The sequence below is a fragment of the Nicotiana attenuata genome, chromosome 12 (genome assembly GCF_001879085.1).
Source record: "Nicotiana attenuata strain UT chromosome 12, NIATTr2, whole genome shotgun sequence".
NCBI lineage: Eukaryota > Viridiplantae > Streptophyta > Magnoliopsida > Solanales > Solanaceae > Nicotiana > Nicotiana attenuata.
This window is the reverse complement of record NC_032000.1, coordinates 49,073,235-49,095,696: the sequence shown is the minus strand read 5'-3', so window position 1 is coordinate 49,095,696 and position 22,462 is coordinate 49,073,235. Positions and strand designations below refer to the sequence as shown.

The 22,462-nt window shown below is 39.0% G+C and overlaps 3 protein-coding genes across 3 annotated transcripts; 2 read left to right on the top strand and 1 right to left on the bottom strand.

Moving 5' to 3' along the window:
* On the top strand, window positions 6,198–6,977 carry LOC109236110 (uncharacterized mitochondrial protein AtMg00810-like). Its single transcript, XM_019402328.1, has one exon. It carries the CDS (start codon window positions 6,198–6,200, stop codon window positions 6,975–6,977), a length of 780 nt encoding a protein of 259 aa, XP_019257873.1.
* On the top strand, window positions 8,862–15,254 carry LOC109235696 (post-GPI attachment to proteins factor 3). The gene is made up of 5 exons (XM_019401902.1): window positions 8,862–9,215; window positions 10,877–11,138; window positions 11,229–11,425; window positions 13,676–13,863; window positions 14,630–15,254. The coding sequence occupies exons 1-5, from the start codon at window positions 9,121–9,123 to the stop codon at window positions 14,914–14,916; spliced, it is 1,029 nt and encodes a 342-aa protein (XP_019257447.1). The 5' UTR covers window positions 8,862–9,120; the 3' UTR covers window positions 14,917–15,254.
* LOC109236268 (dehydration-responsive element-binding protein 1B-like) lies at window positions 15,869–17,015 on the bottom strand. The gene has a single exon (XM_019402468.1). The coding sequence runs from the start codon at window positions 16,923–16,925 to the stop codon at window positions 16,269–16,271; it is 657 nt and encodes a 218-aa protein (XP_019258013.1). The 5' UTR covers window positions 16,926–17,015; the 3' UTR covers window positions 15,869–16,268.

Here is a 22,462-nt window from a genome sequence, read left to right as displayed (position 1 = left end):
TCCTCAATAGGATCATCAAAGTCCACCCCAAAACTTTCCACCAAAGTCACCACATATTCAGTCCACGTAGCAGGTTGGAGGTATTATCTATATCTCATGTATGCTAAATGCCACTGAATGGCTGTATTGCAGCCACTTCTACTTTCTCTACAGCTGCAACCTTCTCCATAGAGAAGAATTATTCGATTTTGAACAGCCACAACTTTAAGTCTTCACCCGAAAATCTCAAAAATTCCATTCGAGAGCACCTATTGAAGTTTGAATTATGATGATTGCAACTAGCGGGGCTCTTCTCCCTCTGAGGCCTTCCATCAAATGGTTCATCATCCTGTTGCAATGGAGTCTTATCTCTTTGATGTTCTTCTGAAGTTGCAATTTGTTCTGTAGATCTTGCACCTTCTGATGTAACCTTTTGAGGCTAGATACTTCTCCAATAAAAGCCCCAATATCCAAAATCATCTTCTCCATTAACTCGCGCAATTCTCCTACTTCCGTCGAAGAATTCTCATTTGATCTTGTTCCTTTCGTCATTTTCTTGCCAAGGAAATGTCTGCTCTGATACCACTGATATCTCAATTGCAGGAATCCACAGAGAACTCGAGAATTAAGGAGCTGAGCTAGGAGTTTGGCGGAGAAACACGAAGATCACAACTTATAGAATGAAGAAATTGTAATTGAGAGAAAAGAGGATTGAGAGAGAAATTATGATTGTATTTCGTTTGATGAATCTAAAATGATACATTGTAATTCTTTTATGAATGAATACATGACTCCTTCCAGAAGCTTCTTATTTCCAACTAACTAACTACCTTCCTTACTAACTTTCAGCTGACTTGGCTTAACTAACTAACTGTTTGAGCTTCCCACTTGAGTTAGCTGCGATCATGTTGAATTTAGTATATCATGGGGAGGTGCGTGATAGAAAAGGGAGTTGCGGTTGTCGTCGGATTCCGGGGATGACAGAGGCTCCAAATGGTGAAGAAGGGCCTAGATATCTTTTTCTTTTCTTTTAACTATTAAATTAACAAAAATAGGGGGGGGCAAATAAGATTTAGACACGTGTGCTTATATAAGGATTTGGCAAGATAATGGATAGGTTTGATGCGCTCATTTTTTTGTTAAACACGTGTGTGCCATCTGTTGACGACGAAGTTGATCGAGAAAAGGTTGAAGATGATGATCGGAAGATTTGTCCTTCCTTGTCCATCGATGAGAGAAGAAGCAATGAGAAGGGAATTTTGGCTAAGAATGAAAGTACACAAAGTAATCTAGTTATGTCTGAATTAACATCTCCTATGGTCAAGTCAAAGGACCATTATTCCCTCACTCCTGATCATGCCACGTGCCATCCAATCAGACCATCCATATTACACTTACAATTGCAATTACATTACAGTTAGTGTGGCAACGGATAGATATGGAATAGTCTAGAAATTTTATCTGTAGTTAGCTGTCTTTTACATTTGTATATATTTCTTGTACATAGTACACATAGGACAAATTCTCCTACAATAGTGCAAATGATCGAAGAACACGTATATGCACAGCACATAGGAAATTTTGTATAAGAAATGGGTATTTTGTATAGACTAGGGACATAATACAATATTCCAATCAAGGAATGGATTTCAAATTCTTTCAATTTCTTCATGGTATCAAGAGCAGGTCATTTAAGCATATTTTGAAAATTTTCTTTCACTTTTTCATTCTGCCTTCTTCTTTCCAAAATGGTGGAGACATCTGATGTTAATACCCTTGTGGTTGATTCATCCAAGAAAGTGATGATTGATTCATCACACCCATTTTTTCTTCACCCCTCAGACTATCTAGGAATGAACCTGGTTTCTTCAGCTTTTGATGGCAAAAGCTATAGTGCTTGGCGGAGAGCTATTGTGATAGCTCTTTCTGAAAAGAACAAATTGGGTTTTATTGATGGAACCCTCTCCATTCCAGATGAAAGTTCTGGGCTTCAAAGTGCTTAGTCAAGGGGAATTGACATGGTCCTGTCTTGGTTGCTTAACTCTCTGTCAAAGGAGATTGCAGAGAGTGTGCTTTACTCTCATAGTGCAAAAGACCTATAGAATGATTTGGAAGACAGATTTGGTCAAACAAATGGTGCTAAACTATTTCAACTTCAAAAAGAACTAAGTGTTGTAGTTCAAGGAAACTCTAGTGTATCTAGCTACTTTACGAAAATGAAAAGCTTGTGGGATGAGTTAGATACTCTAATAAATTTTTCCACATGTTCATATGAGTGCGTGTGTGGAGCTAAAGGAAAGAATTTGAAGACTCACCAAGACCAGAGGTTGCTGTAGTTTTTAATGGGACTCAATGACACCTACATAGGGGTGAGAAGCAATATTCTGATGTCTTCTCCTTTACCCACTATTGGGCAAGCATACTCCATGGTCATCCAAGATGAAAAGCAAAGAGAGATTCATCGTGCTCCAATCTATCCAGGAGATTCAGCTTCTTTCATTGTTGCACAACAAGGTTCTATTGGAAAGAAAGCAATTTCAGAGACTTTAAGGGAAAGAAATCTGGTTATGAAGGAAAGAAGAATAACTCATTTTGCTCTTACTGTAAGAAACCAGGTCATGTGATAGGAGAATGTTATAGACTTGTTGGATTTCCTCCAGATTTTAAGTTCACTAATCAGAAGAAATATCAAGGATCTATTCAGGGTAACAATGCACTTGTTTCAAAGGACAATGCAGAACAAAGCTCAGGCATTAAGGGTCTCACTCATGAGAACATCACCTAGATTTTGCAGCTTCAACAGCAGGTGCAGATGGGAAAGCAAGCTCTGAGAACAATGCAGATGTGAACCTAGCTGGTATATATTTTTCACACAATTGTACAACCTGTTTTGCACATAAAAACAATCAAACATGGATATTAGATAGTGGTGCATCTGAACATATGACTTTTGATGAAACTTGTCTCTTTAACATGAATCTTCTACCTAAACCTTTGAATGTAAACCTGCCTAATTCATCTAAGGTTAAAGTAACTCATTGAGGATCAGTTACAATCTTTCCTAACCTTACTCTTCATAATGTCTTATATGTCCCAGCCTTCAGATTCAATTTGTTATCAGTTCACAAATTGTGCAAGCAAAANGTCCTTAACGAGGGAGAAATAAAGCCCACATGAAAGGTCGCTTCGACCCAAGGCGTAAGAGCCATTGTCGCCAGCCCACACAAATCTGAAAACTTGAGGGTCGAATGAGCTCGAATCGCAACCTGATTCGGAGACTGAACCCAAAATAGTTACCTGAAAATGCACCAGGGCAAAAAGCATAAGGGCTCAAATGCCAGCTTACACATAAAAGGTCACATCGACCCAAGGCGTAAGAGCCATTGTCGCCAACCCATGCAAATTTGAAAACTTGAGGGTCGAATGAGCTTGAATCACAACCCGATTCGGAGACTGAACCCAAAAAAGTTACCTAAAAAATGCCCCAAGGCAAAAAGCATAAGAGCTCAAACGCCAGCTTACACTGAAAGGTCACTTCGACCTGAGGCATAAGAGCCATTATCGCCAGCCTAATGAGCCCCGGGGCCATATCGCGAATCTAAAGATTCCTACCAAATTCAAGACAGAAAGAGATACGGAAGAAATAAAGCCGCAAGGGTTTCCTTATACACATATACGAAAAATGCAATCTCCATCTACAAACATACTTTGAATACTACATACAGATGGCAAAAATCCACGCTCCCCCCGGGAGCTATGACCTGTCGGCCTCATCTTCGCTTTCTCCAACGTCAGACAGAAGTAACCGAGCATCACGCTCGTCCGCCCTCGCTCGCGCTAACTCTTTCGAGAGAACAAATCCCCTAGCACATATCTCCTCGAGAGTCTTCCTTCGAGACTTGCAACGAGCATATTCTTTAATCCTCTCTTCACGATCGAGGATCTTTCTCAACTCAGCTTGAGCATCAGTAGCATCCTTTAAGTGGATCGCCATCTCCTGGTCAGCCTTAGTTCAGCTCATTACAGCTTCAGCTCGGGCATCAATGATCTCGGCCCTTACCTTCGAAAGCTCGGATTCGAGCTTCGCAATCGCGTTCGCTGGAGCTGAAGCATTGTCACAGGCTAAGCGGAGTTGGACCTCGAGGTCTGGAACTTTAGCCAGGGCATCCCTCTCCTCTAAAGCCTGGACCTCATGTCACTCTTGGCTCGGCCGGCTTCATCCCGAAGACGCTCCAGGGCCTCCGTCCTTTTCTGCAACTGAAATAAAAGAAGTATTAGCCTTAGAAGCCAGGAGGCGGGGCGCATACTCACCCGGAGCGGAAAGTTACCTGCTCCTCCAAGAAGCTCTCGTAATTCAAGCTCCGACTCTCCTCATACCGCAAGTGTTCCAGCTTGGCTTCCTTTTCATCGCAAAGGAACCTAAGGGATCTCTCTTCATCCAAAGCTTTCCGCAGCTGGGCTTCACGATGAAGCAGCCCGGACTTAATCCTGTCGAAGGCCTGCAAAAGAAAACCCAATAAGAAAGGCAAGGCGCGAAATTCGAAAGGCCTAAAAGTGAAGCCGTCGGGCTTCCTCGAAGGCCGAACGTGCATACGTTAACCTAGCTCCCTCAGCTCTAAAATAATTGACTCCGATCGAGACACGGTCTCTCGGAGTAGGCGACCCCGAGTTTCTAATATCCCCCGAAGCACTATCAATGGAATGAGAAGGCAGTGGCAATGGAGAAACCACCTTTTCAGAACCGGGAACCACGGGCACGGCAGGCTCAGATGATGCTTCCGCTCCGGAACACGGGTCCAGCCTCGCCTTGCTTTGAGCGCCATCACCTTGTAAAGGCATCTCCCGCTTATTGTTGTCGTTCTTTAGCCCGGAGGCTAGCAACCCTTCCCCCTCCTCAAAGGAGCGCGGCCTCGCCTCGAAAGGCTCTCCAATTCCTACAAACAACAAGACTAACACGCAGAGAGGGAAATTACCTCACCAAATGAAGGAAGGGAAAGGAAAAAATAGCATAACACTCACCATGATGTTTTACTTCCCATCTGCCCCGGGACACAGCTTGCCACCTACGCTCGTCACAAGTCGAGTGGGTTGCCAACTTCCGAACCCAATCCAGCAGATCGGGAACGTCACCTGGCGCCCATGCAATCGCTGTAGAAGAATAAAGGTTGGCGGTGCAGTGAATAACTCTGGAAAAGTGGACTGACGGGACGTTCCGGTTATCACAAAGGCTTACACCTTCAGTATGACATCATCACGGTAAGTCCGAAGAGTGGGATGTCAAAATCGTTTCTTATCACTCATCTCTAAGAAACGCGGGGACTATCTGTATACGGTGAAATCAAAGAGTCCAATTTCTCGTCACTGAGGCACTCGGAAGATCACCTCGAAGGCTCGAGGCCGCAGAACCACCTCGAAGGCTCGAGTCCGCGGCCGAGTATCTCTTCTCGAGGGTCGACAACGCTCGACCCCAGGGCAGTAATGATCACGGTAATGGGGGATACGGGAGTTCCCAAGACACGCAGCTAGGACTGACACAGCCTAGCGGGCTACTCTGAACCCAAATCAGGGCGTCAATCAGTCGTCCCATCCCCATATCTATGTAATTAATGTATTTTATACTATGCGGGGATTTCCCTCCTATATAAAGGGAGTCCTTGTCATTTTGTAAGGTCTGTTGCTCCAGCTGCTCCATACGAATATACAAAAAAGAGCATTCTCTCTGCTCTCTAACATACTTTCTTGTCATTATTGCTTTCATTTATTATCTTCATACTTGTTCATCATTTATTGCTTATCATTGGCCATAAAGAGCCTTCTTCGATTTTATTATAACTATTAGTTACACCCCGATCGACCCCAATAGTTCATTATCGGGCCACGGAACCGACCTCGAGGCCTCCGTATCGACAAGCTTGAGGCCCCGATTGTCAGCCTCTCGGTTTGATTATCGCCTTATCTTTAGCTCCCGTTTCGTCTCTAAACTTCATACACATAGCATCATCTGCTTAACAACTAGCATAAAAATAGATCACGTATTTTTAGAGTCCCATTAACAAATTTAATTGTTATTACCATTTTCACGGTAAACACATTTTCACCTGTGGTCAAAATGACCACAATTAGATGTCTATTGGATACTACAGTCAAGAGGACGGGGGATATATCAATTAGACGTTAATAACGCTTTTCTACATGGAGATTTAAATGAAGAAGTCTATATGAAGTTTCCGGCTGGTATGACTGCCCCAACTCCCAAACATGTCTGCAAGTTAAACAAGTCACTCTATGGATTTCGACAAGCTTCACGACAGTGGTATTCAAAACTCATAGGTGCACTAAATTTCAATGGTTATTCACATTCCCTAAATGACTATTCCTTATTTTTCAAGAGAAAGGGAACTTCAATTTCCATTTTAGCAGTTTATGTAGACGACATTGTGCTAACTGGGAACGACCAAGGGGAACTAAATGCACTGAAAGCTTTCCTTGATCAAGAATTCAAAATTAAGGATCTTGGAAACTTACATTATTTTTTGGGAATGGAAGTTGTCCCGGAATCATCTGGTTTAATCTTGACTCAACAAAAGTTCACTTTGGATTTGCTCAAAAAGTTCAATTGTCTAGATAAGCCGCCCGTGTCTTCACCTTTAGATCCAACCCAGAAACTTATTGCCAACACTGGTGATATCATTCTAGATCCAACATTATATCGACACTTGATCGGCAAATTGAACTACCTAACTCATACGCGACCGGATCTTTCATTCACTATACAACACCTGAGTCAATATATGCAAGATCCTCGCCAGCCACACCTAGAAGCTGCTCTACGAGTCCTTCGCTATCTCTTTAGAGATCCAGGTCTTGGGCTCTTTCTGTCAGCGTCATCATCGTTCAAGCTTCAAGCTTTCTGTCACTCCGAATGGGCTTCTTTCCCAGATTCAAGGAAATCAGTAAGTGGCTTCTATATCTCCCTCGGATCCTCACCAATTTTCTAGAAATCAAAAAAACAAATGTCAATTTCTCTCAGTTCTGTCGAGGCAGAATATAGGTCTATGAGATGGGTAGTTGCAGAACTCACCTGGCTAGTTCTCCTTTTCAATGATCTTTCAACACCAATAGAACTTCCAGTTCCCCTTCATTCAGATAGCCATGACGCAATCCACATCGCAAAGAACCCGGTCTTCCACGAAAGAACAAAACATGTGGAAATTGATTGCCATTTGGTGAGACAACAGTTCCTTGCTGGTTTAGTTTCATTATCCTTTGTCCGATCTAAGCACCAACTAGCTGATCTGTTCACTAAATCGCTAACAGGCCCAAAGCATCATAATTTGCTCGGAAAGTTGGGTGTGTATCAACACCCTCCAACTTGAGGGGGATGTTGACGACGAAGTTGATCGAGAAAAGGTTGAAGATGATAATCGGAAGATTTATCCTTCCTTGTCCATCGATGAGAGAAGAAGCAATGAGAAAGGGAATTTTGCCTAAGAATGAAAGTACACAAAGTAACCTAGTTATGTCTGAATTAACATCTCCTATGGTCAAGTCAAAGGACCATTATGCGCTCACTCCCGATCATGCCACGTGCCATCCAATCAGACCATCCATATTACACTCACAATTGCAATTACATTCCAGCTGGTGTGGCAACGGATAGATATGGAATAGTCTAGAACTTTATTATCTGTAATTAGCTGCCTTTTACATTTATATATATTTCTTATACATAGTACACATAGGACAAATTGTGTTACAATAGTGCAAATGGCAGAAGAACACGTATATGCACAATACATAGGAAATTTTGTATAAGAAAGGGGTATTCTGTATAGACTAGGGACATAATAAAATATTCCAATCAAGGATTGAATTTCAAAATCTTTCAATTTCTTCACCATCTGACCAAAGTAGTGTATACTAGACATAATTTTGAAAGGTTGCGTACTTATACTAACTATTTAAGGGGGTGATGGTGGAATATATATATAGCTGAAATCACCAAATCTAGGGCTGCTTATCGGGCGGATTGGACGGTTATTTACTCTTAACGGTTTGGCTTATCGGTTATCGGCTTTTAAATGTATTAATCCGCTAGCCACCCGATAAGATATCGGGCGAATTGGTATCGATTTAGCTATTATCGGGCGATTTATCGGCCTAATTCAATCAAAATAAAATAAAATTTAGTCTCTGTATGTTTAAATAGGTGGTCGACGTACTAAGAGGGACGAAGCAAAAGAGATACCGTGATGGGTAAATCATCTGTCTAGAATCTTATTTATGTTTATGCACATCTTAGTCCATATGAAAGATTTTCAATTGGCCGTTGTTAAAACAATGTTCATCATGCTTAGAATTCTAGGATGCCTTAGAACCCAAGCAAAGTTGATGAAGCAGTGGTGTAACTGGTGTTGTTATCTTGTTTCAGACAACAAATTTTGTCTTTTGTCACAGTTAGATGACTCCTTTTATTTGGCTTTCTTTTATTCTAATTCACTTTGATAGATTACCGGAAAAAGAAGGGTTTTTGATTATTTAATATATATATATATATATATATATATTTTTAACGGGTTAACGGATTATCCGTTAAGAAAATTAAATAATCCGCCCCCAAACCAATAAGCCGTTAATAAAAAAAATTCAATCCGTTCCCCGTTCGTTAAACCGTTAACCCGATATCAATAAGCCATTAAGCTTCGGTTTCGGTTCGATTTTGAACACCTCTAACCAAATCCAGTTCCATCGTCAAGATATCAAGAGAAGGTCAGGAAGGGGTCTGTAGAATTAATTAAAAGGATGAAGGGTAAAAACGTAAAGTACTGGAGATGTTCCACGTGTCTTATCGTGAAACGCCATCTCGGGGTGCTCTACTCACGAGATTCGTCAACACCACCGGTCGCAGCCTTTCAGCTCACCCCACTCATCTTCCCAATAGCCCTCAAATAAATTTCTCGCTCTCTTACAGTCAAATCAAATCAGTTCATGGGTTCATCATTGTGTCAATCTCTTTTAAAGACAGTGCGATATTGATGGAAGTTAATCAGTCAACTCAGTACGCAAAGTTTCACTTTCATCCGTAGCAATTCTTCGTGACTTTGAATTTTAGTTCCCGCTCCCTTCTCTATCGCGAATCTGATGGCACGATGTCGTTTGCTTCTGTTCCTTGCTGCGGTTTTCTCCATTTTCGGACTCCTCCATGCCAGTGCCGGCGATGCCGATCCGGTTTACAGGTAAGCTCAGCTTTACTCATATTTACTATTTTTACCTGCTCTTATTAATTTAAGTATGTAATTTCTATATCCGGTTCATTTTCAGTTCTAGTTAATTCGCGGTAACATTGCTTGATTTACAGCTAGAATAAACGGAAGGAATTGAATGCTAGTAGTTGCCTTGGTCTTTCGTATATTTTCTGATATTTTCAATTTGATTTCTGGAAAGTGGAATCAACTGATGAGCCTTTGTCAAGTAGAGGTGAAGGTCATAATTTACTTGATTTAGTGTGAGCTTGGACATACAAAATGCAAGATGAAGAGGCATATTCTGTTGTCTATTGAGGTTAAAAGCTAGTAATTTGTAAGAGAGTAGAAATTTAGCTCTATCCAGTGGCATGAAGCTACCTATTCTTGGTCGTACCGTGCAAGTTTCATGTTCCTCCTTCAAATGAATGGACTTAGATTTCCTTCGATCTGCTTAAGTGTTGGTGAATAGAGTTACCTGATAGCTTTAATGATGGTGTTCACTTTACCTTTGCTAATTTAATTTTTTATGAAGCAAAATTAGACAACCAAGCATCTGAGAATTTGCATAAAAAATTCTCTTTTTAGTCAGTTCAACTTTTGTGAAGATCTGTATTTCGTTTTTCTCATCTGTTTGGCTTGATTAATAAATTTAGGGAGTCCTGTAGCTGCATTTTATCACAGTTCTTATTTGATGGATGATGTATTTATATAACGGAATTGCAAGAAAAAAAATTATAGAGAAAATTGATGTCCATGAGCTGCTTTAGTCTGCCCGTATTTATTAATTACAGGAGGCATTATTATGTCCTCCGGGATTATGGTTGGTGATCTTCACTCCTAATGAAAGCTCCACTGAGGATACCTAGTTAATGCTCCTTCAAGTGCCCATCCTCCATCCTCGCATGAAAAAAGAGGTATTATCTGGTATCGAGAATTGTCCAAAAGTCTAGAGTAAACTTGAAGTAGATATTGCATTCTAATTTCTTTAAAATTTTTGTTGGATTGAAGACAACTTTAATATGATAACGTTCATCGGTCAGATGCCTATGTAATCCTGACAACTGCGGCTTCTTGCTTCTGTACTCAAACCTAACTTGATGCAAATCATTGCTCTCTCTATTTCTAAGTTCTTTGGTTCAATGTAAGTTTACCAATTGTGACATACTTCCAAAGTGGGGCCAAATTAAAGTGAAGGAAGCCATAGATGCTGCAAAGCTCATTTATGATCCAAAATCATGAAGAACCGAAACTCCACATATGCTTTAACAGACAAGTGAGGTCGGATCTGGTAGACTCTTTTTGGATGTGGAACACAATAAAGGACTATATATACTCTCGAGTCATATATACCTGTAACCATATTATCTCTAATTTCTGAATCATATTGTTCCTCAAACTTTCCAACAGGGAACAGGGAATACATGAAAGTAATGCATGTTATACTCTTTTAGAAACCTTAATCCTCTAGCCTGCTTTTCCATGTCCAAGTCTACCTTCTGGGGTCTTAGGCAGCACCTGGGTTTCACTAATGTGCATGGTTTTACGGGCTGAATCCCAGAAGAAATTCGAATATCTATTGTTAATCTGCAACAAGTTTTTTGATGTTATGTTCACTTCATGCCCTTTTATATTTGAAATTGCTGGTTTTACAGAGCTTGTGTTGATCAGTGTGAGAAGACTGGATGCGTGGGGGATAAATGCTCTCAAAACTGTAATTTCACTTCTGGTGGGAGTCCCATTGATGGTCCATGGTATCTGCAGGAACCACTTTATCTGAGATGGAAGCAATGGGACTGCCTTAGTGATTGTCGTTACCACTGCATGCTTTCCAGAGAGGAAGAGCGGAAGAAACTTGGTCTTAAGCCTGTCAAATATCATGGAAAATGGCCTTTTCAGCGTGTCAATGGAATCCAGGTTCTTCACACCACTAAGCATTTCCTCCTTCTTAAGCAGGCTAATTTAGGCTGTAATGGTTAGTATCCTAAACAAAGTCTTTCATTCCAGGAACCTGTTTCTGTAGCTCTTTCGGCTCTTAACCTTGCTGTACAATTTCATGGATGGGTATCCTTTTTCATTTTGGTGAATTACAAGCTGCCCTTTAGGCCAAACAAAAAGCCATATTATGAGTATACTGGCCTGTGGCATATATATGCTATTTTTTCACTGAACTCCTGGTTTTGGAGTGCTGTTTTCCATAGTAGGTGAGAGATTATTTACTTCTCTTTTTATAGTTCTTTCTTTCAAGTAGCTTGAAACTGTCTTCTGAATATATATAGTTTCTCCTTCTTGGTTGTTGGCTTCTCATCAATATATGATTCTTTTTCTGCCATGGTCATGGATAATTGTGCTAACATTTTGGATTTGTCATATACGTCCTGGGATGCATATATATGTGCAGAACTTTCAAATGCAAGACAACATAACCTTCTATATTGAGTTTGTCAATTTCTCAATTTTCTGTGCGTTTGTGCCACAGAGATCATATGAGCACCACGGCTGCAAATTATTATGTTGGTGTCTGAGGAGTGAGGAGGACAATTATGTTTCTCTAGATTCTCCTTATAAGTGGAATTGTTTAGGGCATAGTGGACAACACTGTTTGGTGTATGTTAAACTAGTTATTTGCGAATCTCTAACTGTTTAATTCTGGGTGTTGTTTGAGACCACTACTTCTGTAATTGTGCTGAAAATTAGATTAGCTTCTATTTATGGTAAACCATGTCAGATTATTATAAAACTATTTCTTGTGGGTATATTATGTGTATTATGTTTGACACCTATCAATAATTGCTCTTGTATCCATCTAATTATTAATAGCCCGTTTGACCAACCTTCTAAACTCAGCTTATTTTGAAAAGTGCTTTTCTCACAAGTGCTTTCACAAAATTGCCTTTGGTGAAAAGCAATTTGTATTTAGCTAATTAATTGAAAAAACACTTTTAAGCGGTAATTATACCTGTTTGGCCAATCTTCTAAAATCAGCTTATTTTGAGAAAGTGCTTTTCCTCAGAAAGTACTTTTCTCAAAAGTACTTTGGAGAAGCAGTTTGTGTTTGGCTAATTAATTTGAAAAACACTTCTGAACATCAATTAGTGTTTGACCAAGTTTTTAAAAAGTATTTTTAAGTGTATTTTTCTCAAAAGTGCTTTTTAAAAAAGTGCTTCTGGGGAGAAGTTACTTTATTCTGCTTCTCCAAAAGTGCTTCTGGTTCTACTCAAAGCACTTTTTTTTCTTCTAAAAGCTTGGTCAAACACTTTAACTTTGAAAAAAAAATATTTTTTTTTTCAAAAAAAGAAGTGCTTTTGGCTTTAGAGAAGCTTGGCCGAACAGGCTATTAGTGTTTGTCCAAGCTTTCAAAAAGTACTTTTAAGTGTATTTTTCTCGAAAGTCCTTTTGGGGAGAAACTACTTTTTTCTGCTTCTCAAAAACCACTTCTGCTTCTACTCAAATGCACTTTTTTCCCATTCTAATAGCTTGGCCAAACACCTTAACTTAAGAAAAAGGACTTTTGGCCAAAAAAACACTTTTGGCCAAAAAGAAACTTGGCCAAAGAGGCTATAAGTCACAGATACATCTCCGCTTACTTCCACATGGTACTGAAGTTTCTATGATCTTACTGAGATTTAAGTAATTTGTGCTTTGTACATGGGTCTGTGACTTATAGCCCCAGATGGGATTACACTGGGTCTGTTGTTGTTGTTGTTGTTGTTGTTGTTGTTGTGCTTTGTACATGACAGCCTCATGCCACCTGCTGACCGAAGCAAAACATTTTGCTCTCTTTTCAAGTTCATTTATTCTTATGTCTTTCTGATATTTGTTCTAGCAACATCACATCGAAATTTCTGGTTACTGTTTCAGCGGCACCACGCTTCTTCTTCGGTGACCGTTGCAACGGCACTGCAACTATTTCAGGTGTCTATCTTGGCAGCATCACCCCTCTTTCTAATGAACATTGCAATGACACCTGTTCTTTCTGGCTAGTATTTTGGCATTTAATCCAGTGACGGTCCCCGCGACCTGAACTTTGCTGTAAGATCCCAGCAGTTATGCTTTCCAATGATTTTCATACAGGATCTCTGTGGCACTATATTAGTGACTCCTTTTTTTCTCTGAGTGATTCTGATTCTATTCAAGTGAGTTTTTGGTGACTTTTTGCTATTCCAAGGCTTGTTTGCTCTTATGTGTTGTCAAAATAAGTAAAGTTGGTTTTTCCAATTAAATTTCAGGGGGCCGTGAGAAAGTGGGTGTTAAGATATTAGAAGTTTAAGTTCTTAAGTTAGTTGCTACCCATATATATTCTGTTAGACACTTGTAAATAGATGTACCTTATATTCATCAAATTATCTAGTCAGGCACATTTTTTTCTCTTCTTTTATTTTCTCAAATAGCTTACGGTTTCTCATTTACGAATTTCCATGTTTTATCTTCTGATGTTTTGTAACTCTCTTTAGAGACGTAGACTTGACTGAGAAGCTAGACTATTCGTCTGCCGTTGCATTATTGGGGTTTTCTCTGATCCTGGCTGTATTACGAGTCTTCAATGTGAGAGACGAGGCTGCAAGGGTAATGGCTGCTGCTCCCATTCTCGCATTTGTGACAACCCACATCTTGTATCTGAACTGTTACCAGCTTGACTATGGTATGTCATTTTCATCACCACTTCTAAAGAATAATGTATGATCGTGATAAAGTGGCCTTGCACAATCTCCTGCTAACTGAAAATGAAACAGCAAATTTTTGGATGATTTTGCAGCGTAAACAAATTTACTTTAGTAACATCAACACTTTTAGTTTCCTAAATGTCCTCTATTTTATCTCTCTCTCTCTCTCTCTATCTTTAACTGTGGTTAGTTTCTCAATGATCAGTAGCATCACATATTTGAACCATGTTGGCTCTATTTTCTGTTCATATAATTATGGGAATTAATATCCTAATAACAAAAATATTAACTACTCCATATGTAACACTAAACTTAATAAATGAACTAATTACCATAAACCTGTTACGTTCTGTGACCTTAAATCTGTCTAGGTATGAGTTTATGTACTTTACCTTTAGAATTAAAAGACTTTAGGTCCTTATAATTTAAGATGCCCGTGCAATTGTTTTTTACGATGGAAAGTTTGGCGGGAAAATAAGTAACACGACAAAAATAAAATAATGATGAGAAAATGCAGAGACTATTGAAGCAATTTGTTTATCAACTGAGGAGAAGAAGATATATCACAGATGCTATTATTAAGTTGAGGCATAATATCTTCTGACTTTCCAATTTTAGTTGCAAATACTTGCCTTGTGTCACTTTGAAATAATAACGATGCATGATTGTAGTGGCTCTTTAGATTTCATGAATGTATGAAGTATCGCAGAGTAGGAAAACTGATGTTGCTTGATCACATTGCAGGGTGGAACATGAAAGTCTGCATGTCTATGGGCATGCTGCAGCTTATCTTATGGGCTGTCTGGGCAGGGGTTACTTGCCATCCGTCACGCTGGAAACTATGGGTTGTGGTGATTGGTGGAGGTCTCGCTACACTACTTGAGTTATATGACTTTCCTCCCTATAGGGGATTTGTGGATGCCCATGCTCTCTGGCATGCCACCACCATCCCTCTGACCTGCTTGTGGTGGAGCTTTGTGCGGGATGACAGTGAATTCAGGACAACAACTCTCATCAAGAAAGCAAAGTAGATTGAACAATCATGTGCTTCTTAATACTAATTATGTATGAAATTATTTGTTTGTCAGGTCTTTGTTAGTTGTCAGCAGGCTGCCTTTTTTTTTTCTCGCTGTGTACATTTCTAGGAGATGCCTACCCACACGAGTTTCTCTATTTCCAACTTCAGTAAGTCTAGGTTGGATTCACTGTTTGATTTTGAAATTCTTCTCCAGTAGCTTTGTAATAGCATTTGAAATTCTGTTGTTGCTTTTTGTGCTTATGTGGCGTGAACTTTACTTGAGCTAGAGCACAAGATCAAGTCATTTAAAGCTCCTTGAGGTGAATAATTTATGACGTGTGTTTCCATATGCTTCATGGTGTTCTGAGAATCATGTTTAATATTCTTTGACTACACAATTGCAGCCTGAGGATGCTTTGTTTTCGTGAAATTTTATCATTTGATAGTAAATTTCCAAATATGTTATTGTGAATATGCTATTATTTGCTGTACATCATTATCAAACGATTTCAAATCCTCGTAAGTGAGGGGTCATTCCATGCCATGCTATTTGGATTTAGTAGGGCTCTTTGGTTGTCGTCCATGTATATTTTAGTCTGGTATGTACTATGAAGGTCCCATCAACGACAATATTCTGTGGTTGTAAAACCATCGGCCATAGATGACGTTAGGAGACGCTTTGTACTTTAGTGAACTTCTAGTTAATTACAAGGAGGAGAATGGCTTCCAGTAATTCACACTGTAAGTAGTTAAAATTCATCTGCTCGCATCATTATTTTGGCTTAAGATTGGGTTACAAAATTAAATTTAGATACTAAAGGCTACAAAGAAAAAGTACTTAGAAGTGACTTTTTATAAATATCAAAAGTGGCAAAATAATAGTTACTTATCTTTTTAATATTAGTCCAAGTTTATATAGTAATCTTAGAAGGCGAAAAATATTGAATACTCAAAGACAGATGAAATAGGTCCATTAATTACTTGGCCACTTATTTCATTCAAAATACAATGGCTTGAAAATAACTTTTTTTTCTCTCACTTGCCTAACTAAGTCATCCAGTTGACAAGTTATCACAAAATTGGTGACGTACGGTAACTAACATCAATGTCCTGCATTTAGCACAAAACACTTTCGGATGCTAGTAGAGCATAAGAGTACTACTTAATTACTATCTAGATCGTTATACTAAATTATATAATGCTAGTATTGTATATTCGTACCATCCAAATATTGAGTATGAAACTACCGTATATATCTCCTAAATCCTAATTGAAGGAACTTCACCTCCAGCATTCTGATTGCGTATTCACTATATATACTTATTGTGATATAGGTTATTCGAAAGAGGCAATAACCAGAAGTATTTAAATAGTATAACTCCATAGAGGCATATCAGCAGCAGCTTCCACATAATCACCAACTTCTACGTAGTGAGGTGGAGGCAGCATTAGTCCTTCCGCCATACTCGCTAGCAATCCCGGCATGCAAAACAGAGCTTCCTCATCCATAAAAAACTTACTACTTTCTGGCGTTTCAGGAGTAGTGCCAGCAGATTCTCCTGAATCTGCTTCTGACTCAGATGGCCGGCCGAAAGCCTCGGCGGCCTCTGCCGCCGCTCTCTGAATATCCTTAGCGTCGGCGGAAGCAGGGATGGGCAACTTCCAAACAGAGCCAGCAAAGTTCAAGCAAGCAGAACGACCCCTTAATGCAATAGCCGCCACGTCATGAGCTCTAGCCGCCATTTCTGCAGTGGGGTAAGTTCCAAGCCATATTCTTAATTTCTTATTTGGTTGTCTGATTTCACCAACCCATCTGTCTGAATTCCTCTTCCTCACTCCCCTGTATGTTGGATGACGTGTCTCGCGAAACTTCTTTCTCCCGGCTTGCTTCTTGGGGTTATTCGAAGCTAACAAAACTTCCTCATCGGAAATATTAGCTCTATTACATGAGGAGCTGCTATTTTCAGACAGTGATGAAGATTCAGTAAGAGGGTCCGAATAATAGCTTCGAAACATATCCATATATTCTTGATCACTGATAGTGTGTATATATATATACTGAGATTATAAAGTAGTCCAGTAGTGTTGAATGTTTGTTCAGTTAGAGGTTTTTTCTTTCTGGTCAATATGAAAGGTGGGCTTCTATATGTAGGGGAAGTAAACTATGATAAGTGAAGCATTGAAGCTAAAAAATATGATGACGCGGGCGAAAGAACGCGGGAATTAATTTGAGGGGTTGTAAGGAGACAGACTGGATATTTTCAGAAATATCCTAAGCCCTGCTGTTTTATGGGACAAATGGATTGATTTCAAAGAAAAGAAAAGTAAATTCCAAGTCTTTAGGTGTGTCCAACTCGTGTGGGTTTCTGCTGATGTGGCACCTTGTGTATCTTTTTAGTTTTCTGCCTCTCTTCCTTCCTCCCGTTTTTGGAATATCTTATCTATAGTACTACTCCCTTAGTAATCTCAAATTATTTGTCATTTTAGAAGTTCAAGATAAAATTAATTATATTTTTTCTTTTTTACCCTTAATAATCAATTGCATTCACATTTAGTAAAAATATGGATAATGTTATTGATAAAGATGACATATAAATTGAAAAAACATTTAATAAGGGTAACGTAGTCAAAAACTATTCTTTCTTAAGAGGTGTGCACAAGAGAATCACGACACATATTATGAGACGGAGGGAGTAAGATTATTTTGGCTGCTATTGACCAATCTTTGACATTTGAAAATCATAAGACAAAATTAATTGTTTGTTTAATTATATGCACTTAAAATATATTTTCCTTTACTATTATCAGTGAGTTGTAACTTGTGTTAGAACATTAGTTATCATTCTAATTATCAAATTAATAATTGCTCCATATTTATTATAAAATTTAAGTGTAATTACTTAATAAGTGACATGATTGTGTAAATAATATTTACATCGATAATACATAAAACTTAGAATATTTTTCTCGCACCACCAAGTTAATTAACTAGTGAATCTTTGGGCATTCATTGTACTGATAACGGTCAAATCAAAGGTCCTCACTGAATATAATTAATCTTCTTGCTTATTAGGCTACGTAAGAATCCCCACTAATACTTCTAAAACTTCAAAAATTATACCTTAATGAATCGACTTGATAGAATCTTTTTAAAATCAGCAATGTGTCTGTTTGATCTTTTAGAGCATATTAATGGATATTAGATAATTATTTAAAGTCATTACATTCACTCTGTTGAAGTTAGGCTGAGCTCAAAGACGATCATGTTGCAGAAGCCCCACCCAAAGATCCGGTTTGAAAATCTAGTAATTGCTAAGTTTGGGAAGATGATACGAAGGAAATGAGATTGGGGTTTTGCTCGTAGGATTGGGTTCTTTTGTGCACTAATTATGAGTGACCAGGATCAAGCCACATGTTATGATCAGGACGAATCTGAACTCACAAGTGTGTTATATCTCGACCGTGCATTATTCCCATCTAGATTCTTCCACCAATATAATGAAGACTTAGTTAGAGATATTTATATAATTTTCTTTTATGACACACTTAGACGGTTAGCTTAGCTGGAAATTAGTTAGAGTATTCACACACACACACATATATATATATATATATGTATATATATATATGATACTCTACAGATATTGGATTAGTTTTTGGAGAATAAAAGCTCTTTTCATTTTACAATATTTCTCTCTCTACAATTTTCATATGGTATCGGAGCAAATGCTCTTTTCCAAGCGACTCTCTCTGATTCGTCATAGATTTATCTAGAAATCTTCAGAAAAACTCAAATTCTTCATCGCGATTCTCATTTTTCTCTCATTGGAATTATGGTTTTTGATAAAGCTACTACAAATACTGGAGTTTATACTTCTGCAACATGATCGTCTTTGAGCTTAGATCCAACTTTAACACGCTTTATCCAACTCAGAAAAATAAATGCCATATAAATTTAGTCAACTCAGTAAAAAAGTGTAACCACATACATTATCCAACTCAGCAAAATAAATGCAATATTAGTCAATATATGATCGGAGGTGTTCAAAAAAAATACTCCATTAGTTTTGAGTAGGTTCAGGTGTCTGAATAAAACCATGTGGAATTGGGAGGCAAAAGGGAATACAATCCCATGCAACTACAACTGTCTATTTGGCTATTTAAGAGGACAATCTGGTATACAAAGCATTCATATTCACGCAGGGTCCGGGAAAGGAGCGCACCCCAGGGGGTGTGATGTAAAAAGACTACCTTTAATGCAAGCATTAATTAGTAATTGCTTCCACGGATCGAATCGATAACCTATAGGTCACACGGAGACAACTTTACCGTTGCTCCAATCTAGGCTCCCCTTCTCTATTTTTTTATTGGCCAAAGAAAAACCAACATCTCTTAGCCCAATTCAATTTTTCTGTTTTCATTTTGTTTCCATTCCACGATGAAGTATACAAATGAAGGTTTAACAAAGATTACATGTTAATACATGAAAAAGTACTTACCATCTTAACATACATGCTTAGAGTTATTTTCTAGAATGGATACTATGCATGTTGAAATCCACTGGTCAAGCACGTGCCAAGATAAAGTGTATGCATCTAAATTTTATTGGAATTAAATTCATAAAATAATTGGGACTATATTTTAAATTCAAGATATATTGGTCCAAATAAATATTATGGGCTAATATAATTGAATTAATTATATAATCCAATATATATGGATTAAATGAATAAGTCTCAATCCATAGGACTAGCCATTTAATTGGGCTAAAGTGATGAGCCCACTTCATTAAGTCTAACATGTCATCTTCCTAGAGGCCCAATTTGGTGCCACGTGTCAAAAAATGGCGTGGCACACCAAGTCAAACAGAAGAGCCATTGGGCTCATGCCACATGTCAAAATGACAAGGCATGCCATGTCACATTAAAAGCCAATGAAATCGCTCCACGTATGCAAGTGACATGTTCTGGCCAATCAAATGCGGCCCTGTCACACTTCAGTTTAATTGGTCGAAAAGATTTTTTTCTTATTATAACTCTTCCCTCCCACAACTATACATAGAGGTCTTCATAACTCAGAAAATACACCAGAAGTTATAATAAGAAGCAAGAGAGAGCTCGTGGATCAAACGCCACAAATTTCTCTACAAGTTTCAAGCTTCAAGCAATCAAGTTCAAGTTCAAGAAATCAAGTTCAAGCTCAAGAACGAAGAACAAATCAAGATTCAAGGTGTACGAGTTCAAATCAAAGTTCGTGGTAATTGAATCCAAGATCATCATCCGTGGCAACAAATATAGATTCAAGATCAAGGTCAAGAGCCCTTGAATTTATTTACTATTGGAAAGAAGAATTAGAGGATTCATAGAGATTGTAGACTCATTTTATTTGAAATCAACTACTACGATTGTTGCGATATTTTTGATCTCGATTAGTTTCTTGACGCAAATTTATTGTCCACAAATTTTGGCACGCCCAGTGGGTCAATCTCTACCTATCATCTCAACTTTTCAATAACTTAAGTTTAAGAACATCGAAATGGATTCAAAGAAAATCAACCCAGATCAACTTCAACCAAGGCTGCTAATTCCAGGTTCTACGCTGATGTAGAAAGTATCCTCAATGTTACCTTTGGAAGCTTTGGACCGACTACAAGGAGAAAGGCAAGCTCTTTAGGACAACAAGCACTCCAAGTGCCGTCTGCACCAACCCCTATTTTCGGATCTTCATCCTCAAAAGGAGCAAGCTCTTCCACAAACGTACCCGAATGAGGAAGTAATGTTGCTGAAAAGATTAAGAAAACTCTTGCTCTGCCTAACCTCTCCGGATCCAAGAACTCTGCTGTGCAGGAAGATGATGATGCTTTAGGTGATGGATCCTCTCCACTTACACCACATAGAGCGAGCCAATCGAGGATCAATCTGTGTGAAAATCCATGCTACTCTCCATCGTCTACGACAATCATGCAAGCCATGGTGACAAACACTTCATCTGTGGAGGAGCAGTAGGCAAACTTGACGGAAACAATCGCTGGCTTGACCAAGTGCATGCAAAATCAAGATGCTAGAATTGTCAAGCTAACAGACAGGGTAGGAATCTTGATGGAAGAAGAATCCACCCATGTACGGGGCAAACTCCCAGAGGTTCCAAAGAGTAATTCTCCCCTAAGACAAATAGCACCCGCTAAGGCTATCCTTATCTCATCTGAAGGAATGATTCCAATCGATCAACTGAAGGAGTTCATTGAAGGAACTATTAAAAGCAAGTACGAAGTTGATACCTAGTCCTCTCTTACATACGCAAAGCCTTATACTACAAGGATCAATATGTTGAAGATGCCTACTGGCTATCAACCTCTAAAGTTTCAACAGTTTGGTGGAAAAGGCAATCCAAAGCAGCACGTGGCACACTTTGTTGAGACATACAACAATGCTGGGACTTATGGAGATTACCTCGTCAAGGAGTTTGCCGCTCGCTAAAAGGAAATGCTTTTGATTGGTATACAGGCCTCGAGGCAGGATCTATTGATAACTGGGAACAACTAGAGCAAGAGTTCTTCAATCACTTTTATTGCACAAGGTGCACTGTGAGCATAGTGGAACTTACAAACACTCATCAACGGAAGGGTGAACCATTTATCGACTTTATCAATCGTTGGAGGAATGCAAGCCTCAACTGCAAAGACAGGCTTAGTGAAGCTTCTGGCATAGAGATGTGCATCCAATGTATGCATTGGGGATCGTGCTACATCTTGCAAGGTATCAAGCCTAGCACATTTGAAGAACTTGCAACTCGTGCCCATGACATGGAATTGAGCATGGCCTCCGCTGGAAATGAAAGGCTGCCCATCTATGACCTCGCAAAGGGAACGACAAGCAAGAAGTCAGGAAATGGAGTAAGTTCGTGCCCAAGTCTGAAAACAAAGAAGCTATGAATGTCAACACATCACCTGTGAAGTTCACGACGTAGGTGAGAAAGAAGTAGGGTACAAAATTTACTTCTTTTCAAGATAAACCAAGTGGGAAGATGAATCTAAAAGATTTGCAAGAGAAGGAGTACCCATTTCTTGATTCTGATAGGCCAACAATTTTTGAGGAACTCCTTGAGTTAAATCTCATTGAGTTTCCGGAGATGAAGCAGCCAAATGACCCAAATTACTAAATACCATCGACTGGTGAGCCATCCTCTAGAGAAGTGCTTTGTCTTCAAGGACAAAGTTATGGACTTGGCTCGTGAAAAGAAGATCGTGCTTGAAGATGAGAAAGCATACGCAAACCAAGTCTCTATCACCTTTGGCTCATTCAATTCGGATGAATTATGTGGTTTTAAAGTAAGTAAAGATGAAGAATTAATGGAGAAAAACAAAGTTGAAGTCGATCAACCTGATGATGATGAAGCTTAGACGTTGGTGACTCGTCATAGGCGCCACAAAGGGAGCCCATGAAAAGAACTAATAGAACAACCAACAAGGAAAATGATGGTAAAAAGACCAATGAAACAGAATCCAGTTAGGTGTTTGAAGAAAGCAAAAGTGGAGGTACACCATCCTCAAAAGCCACGAC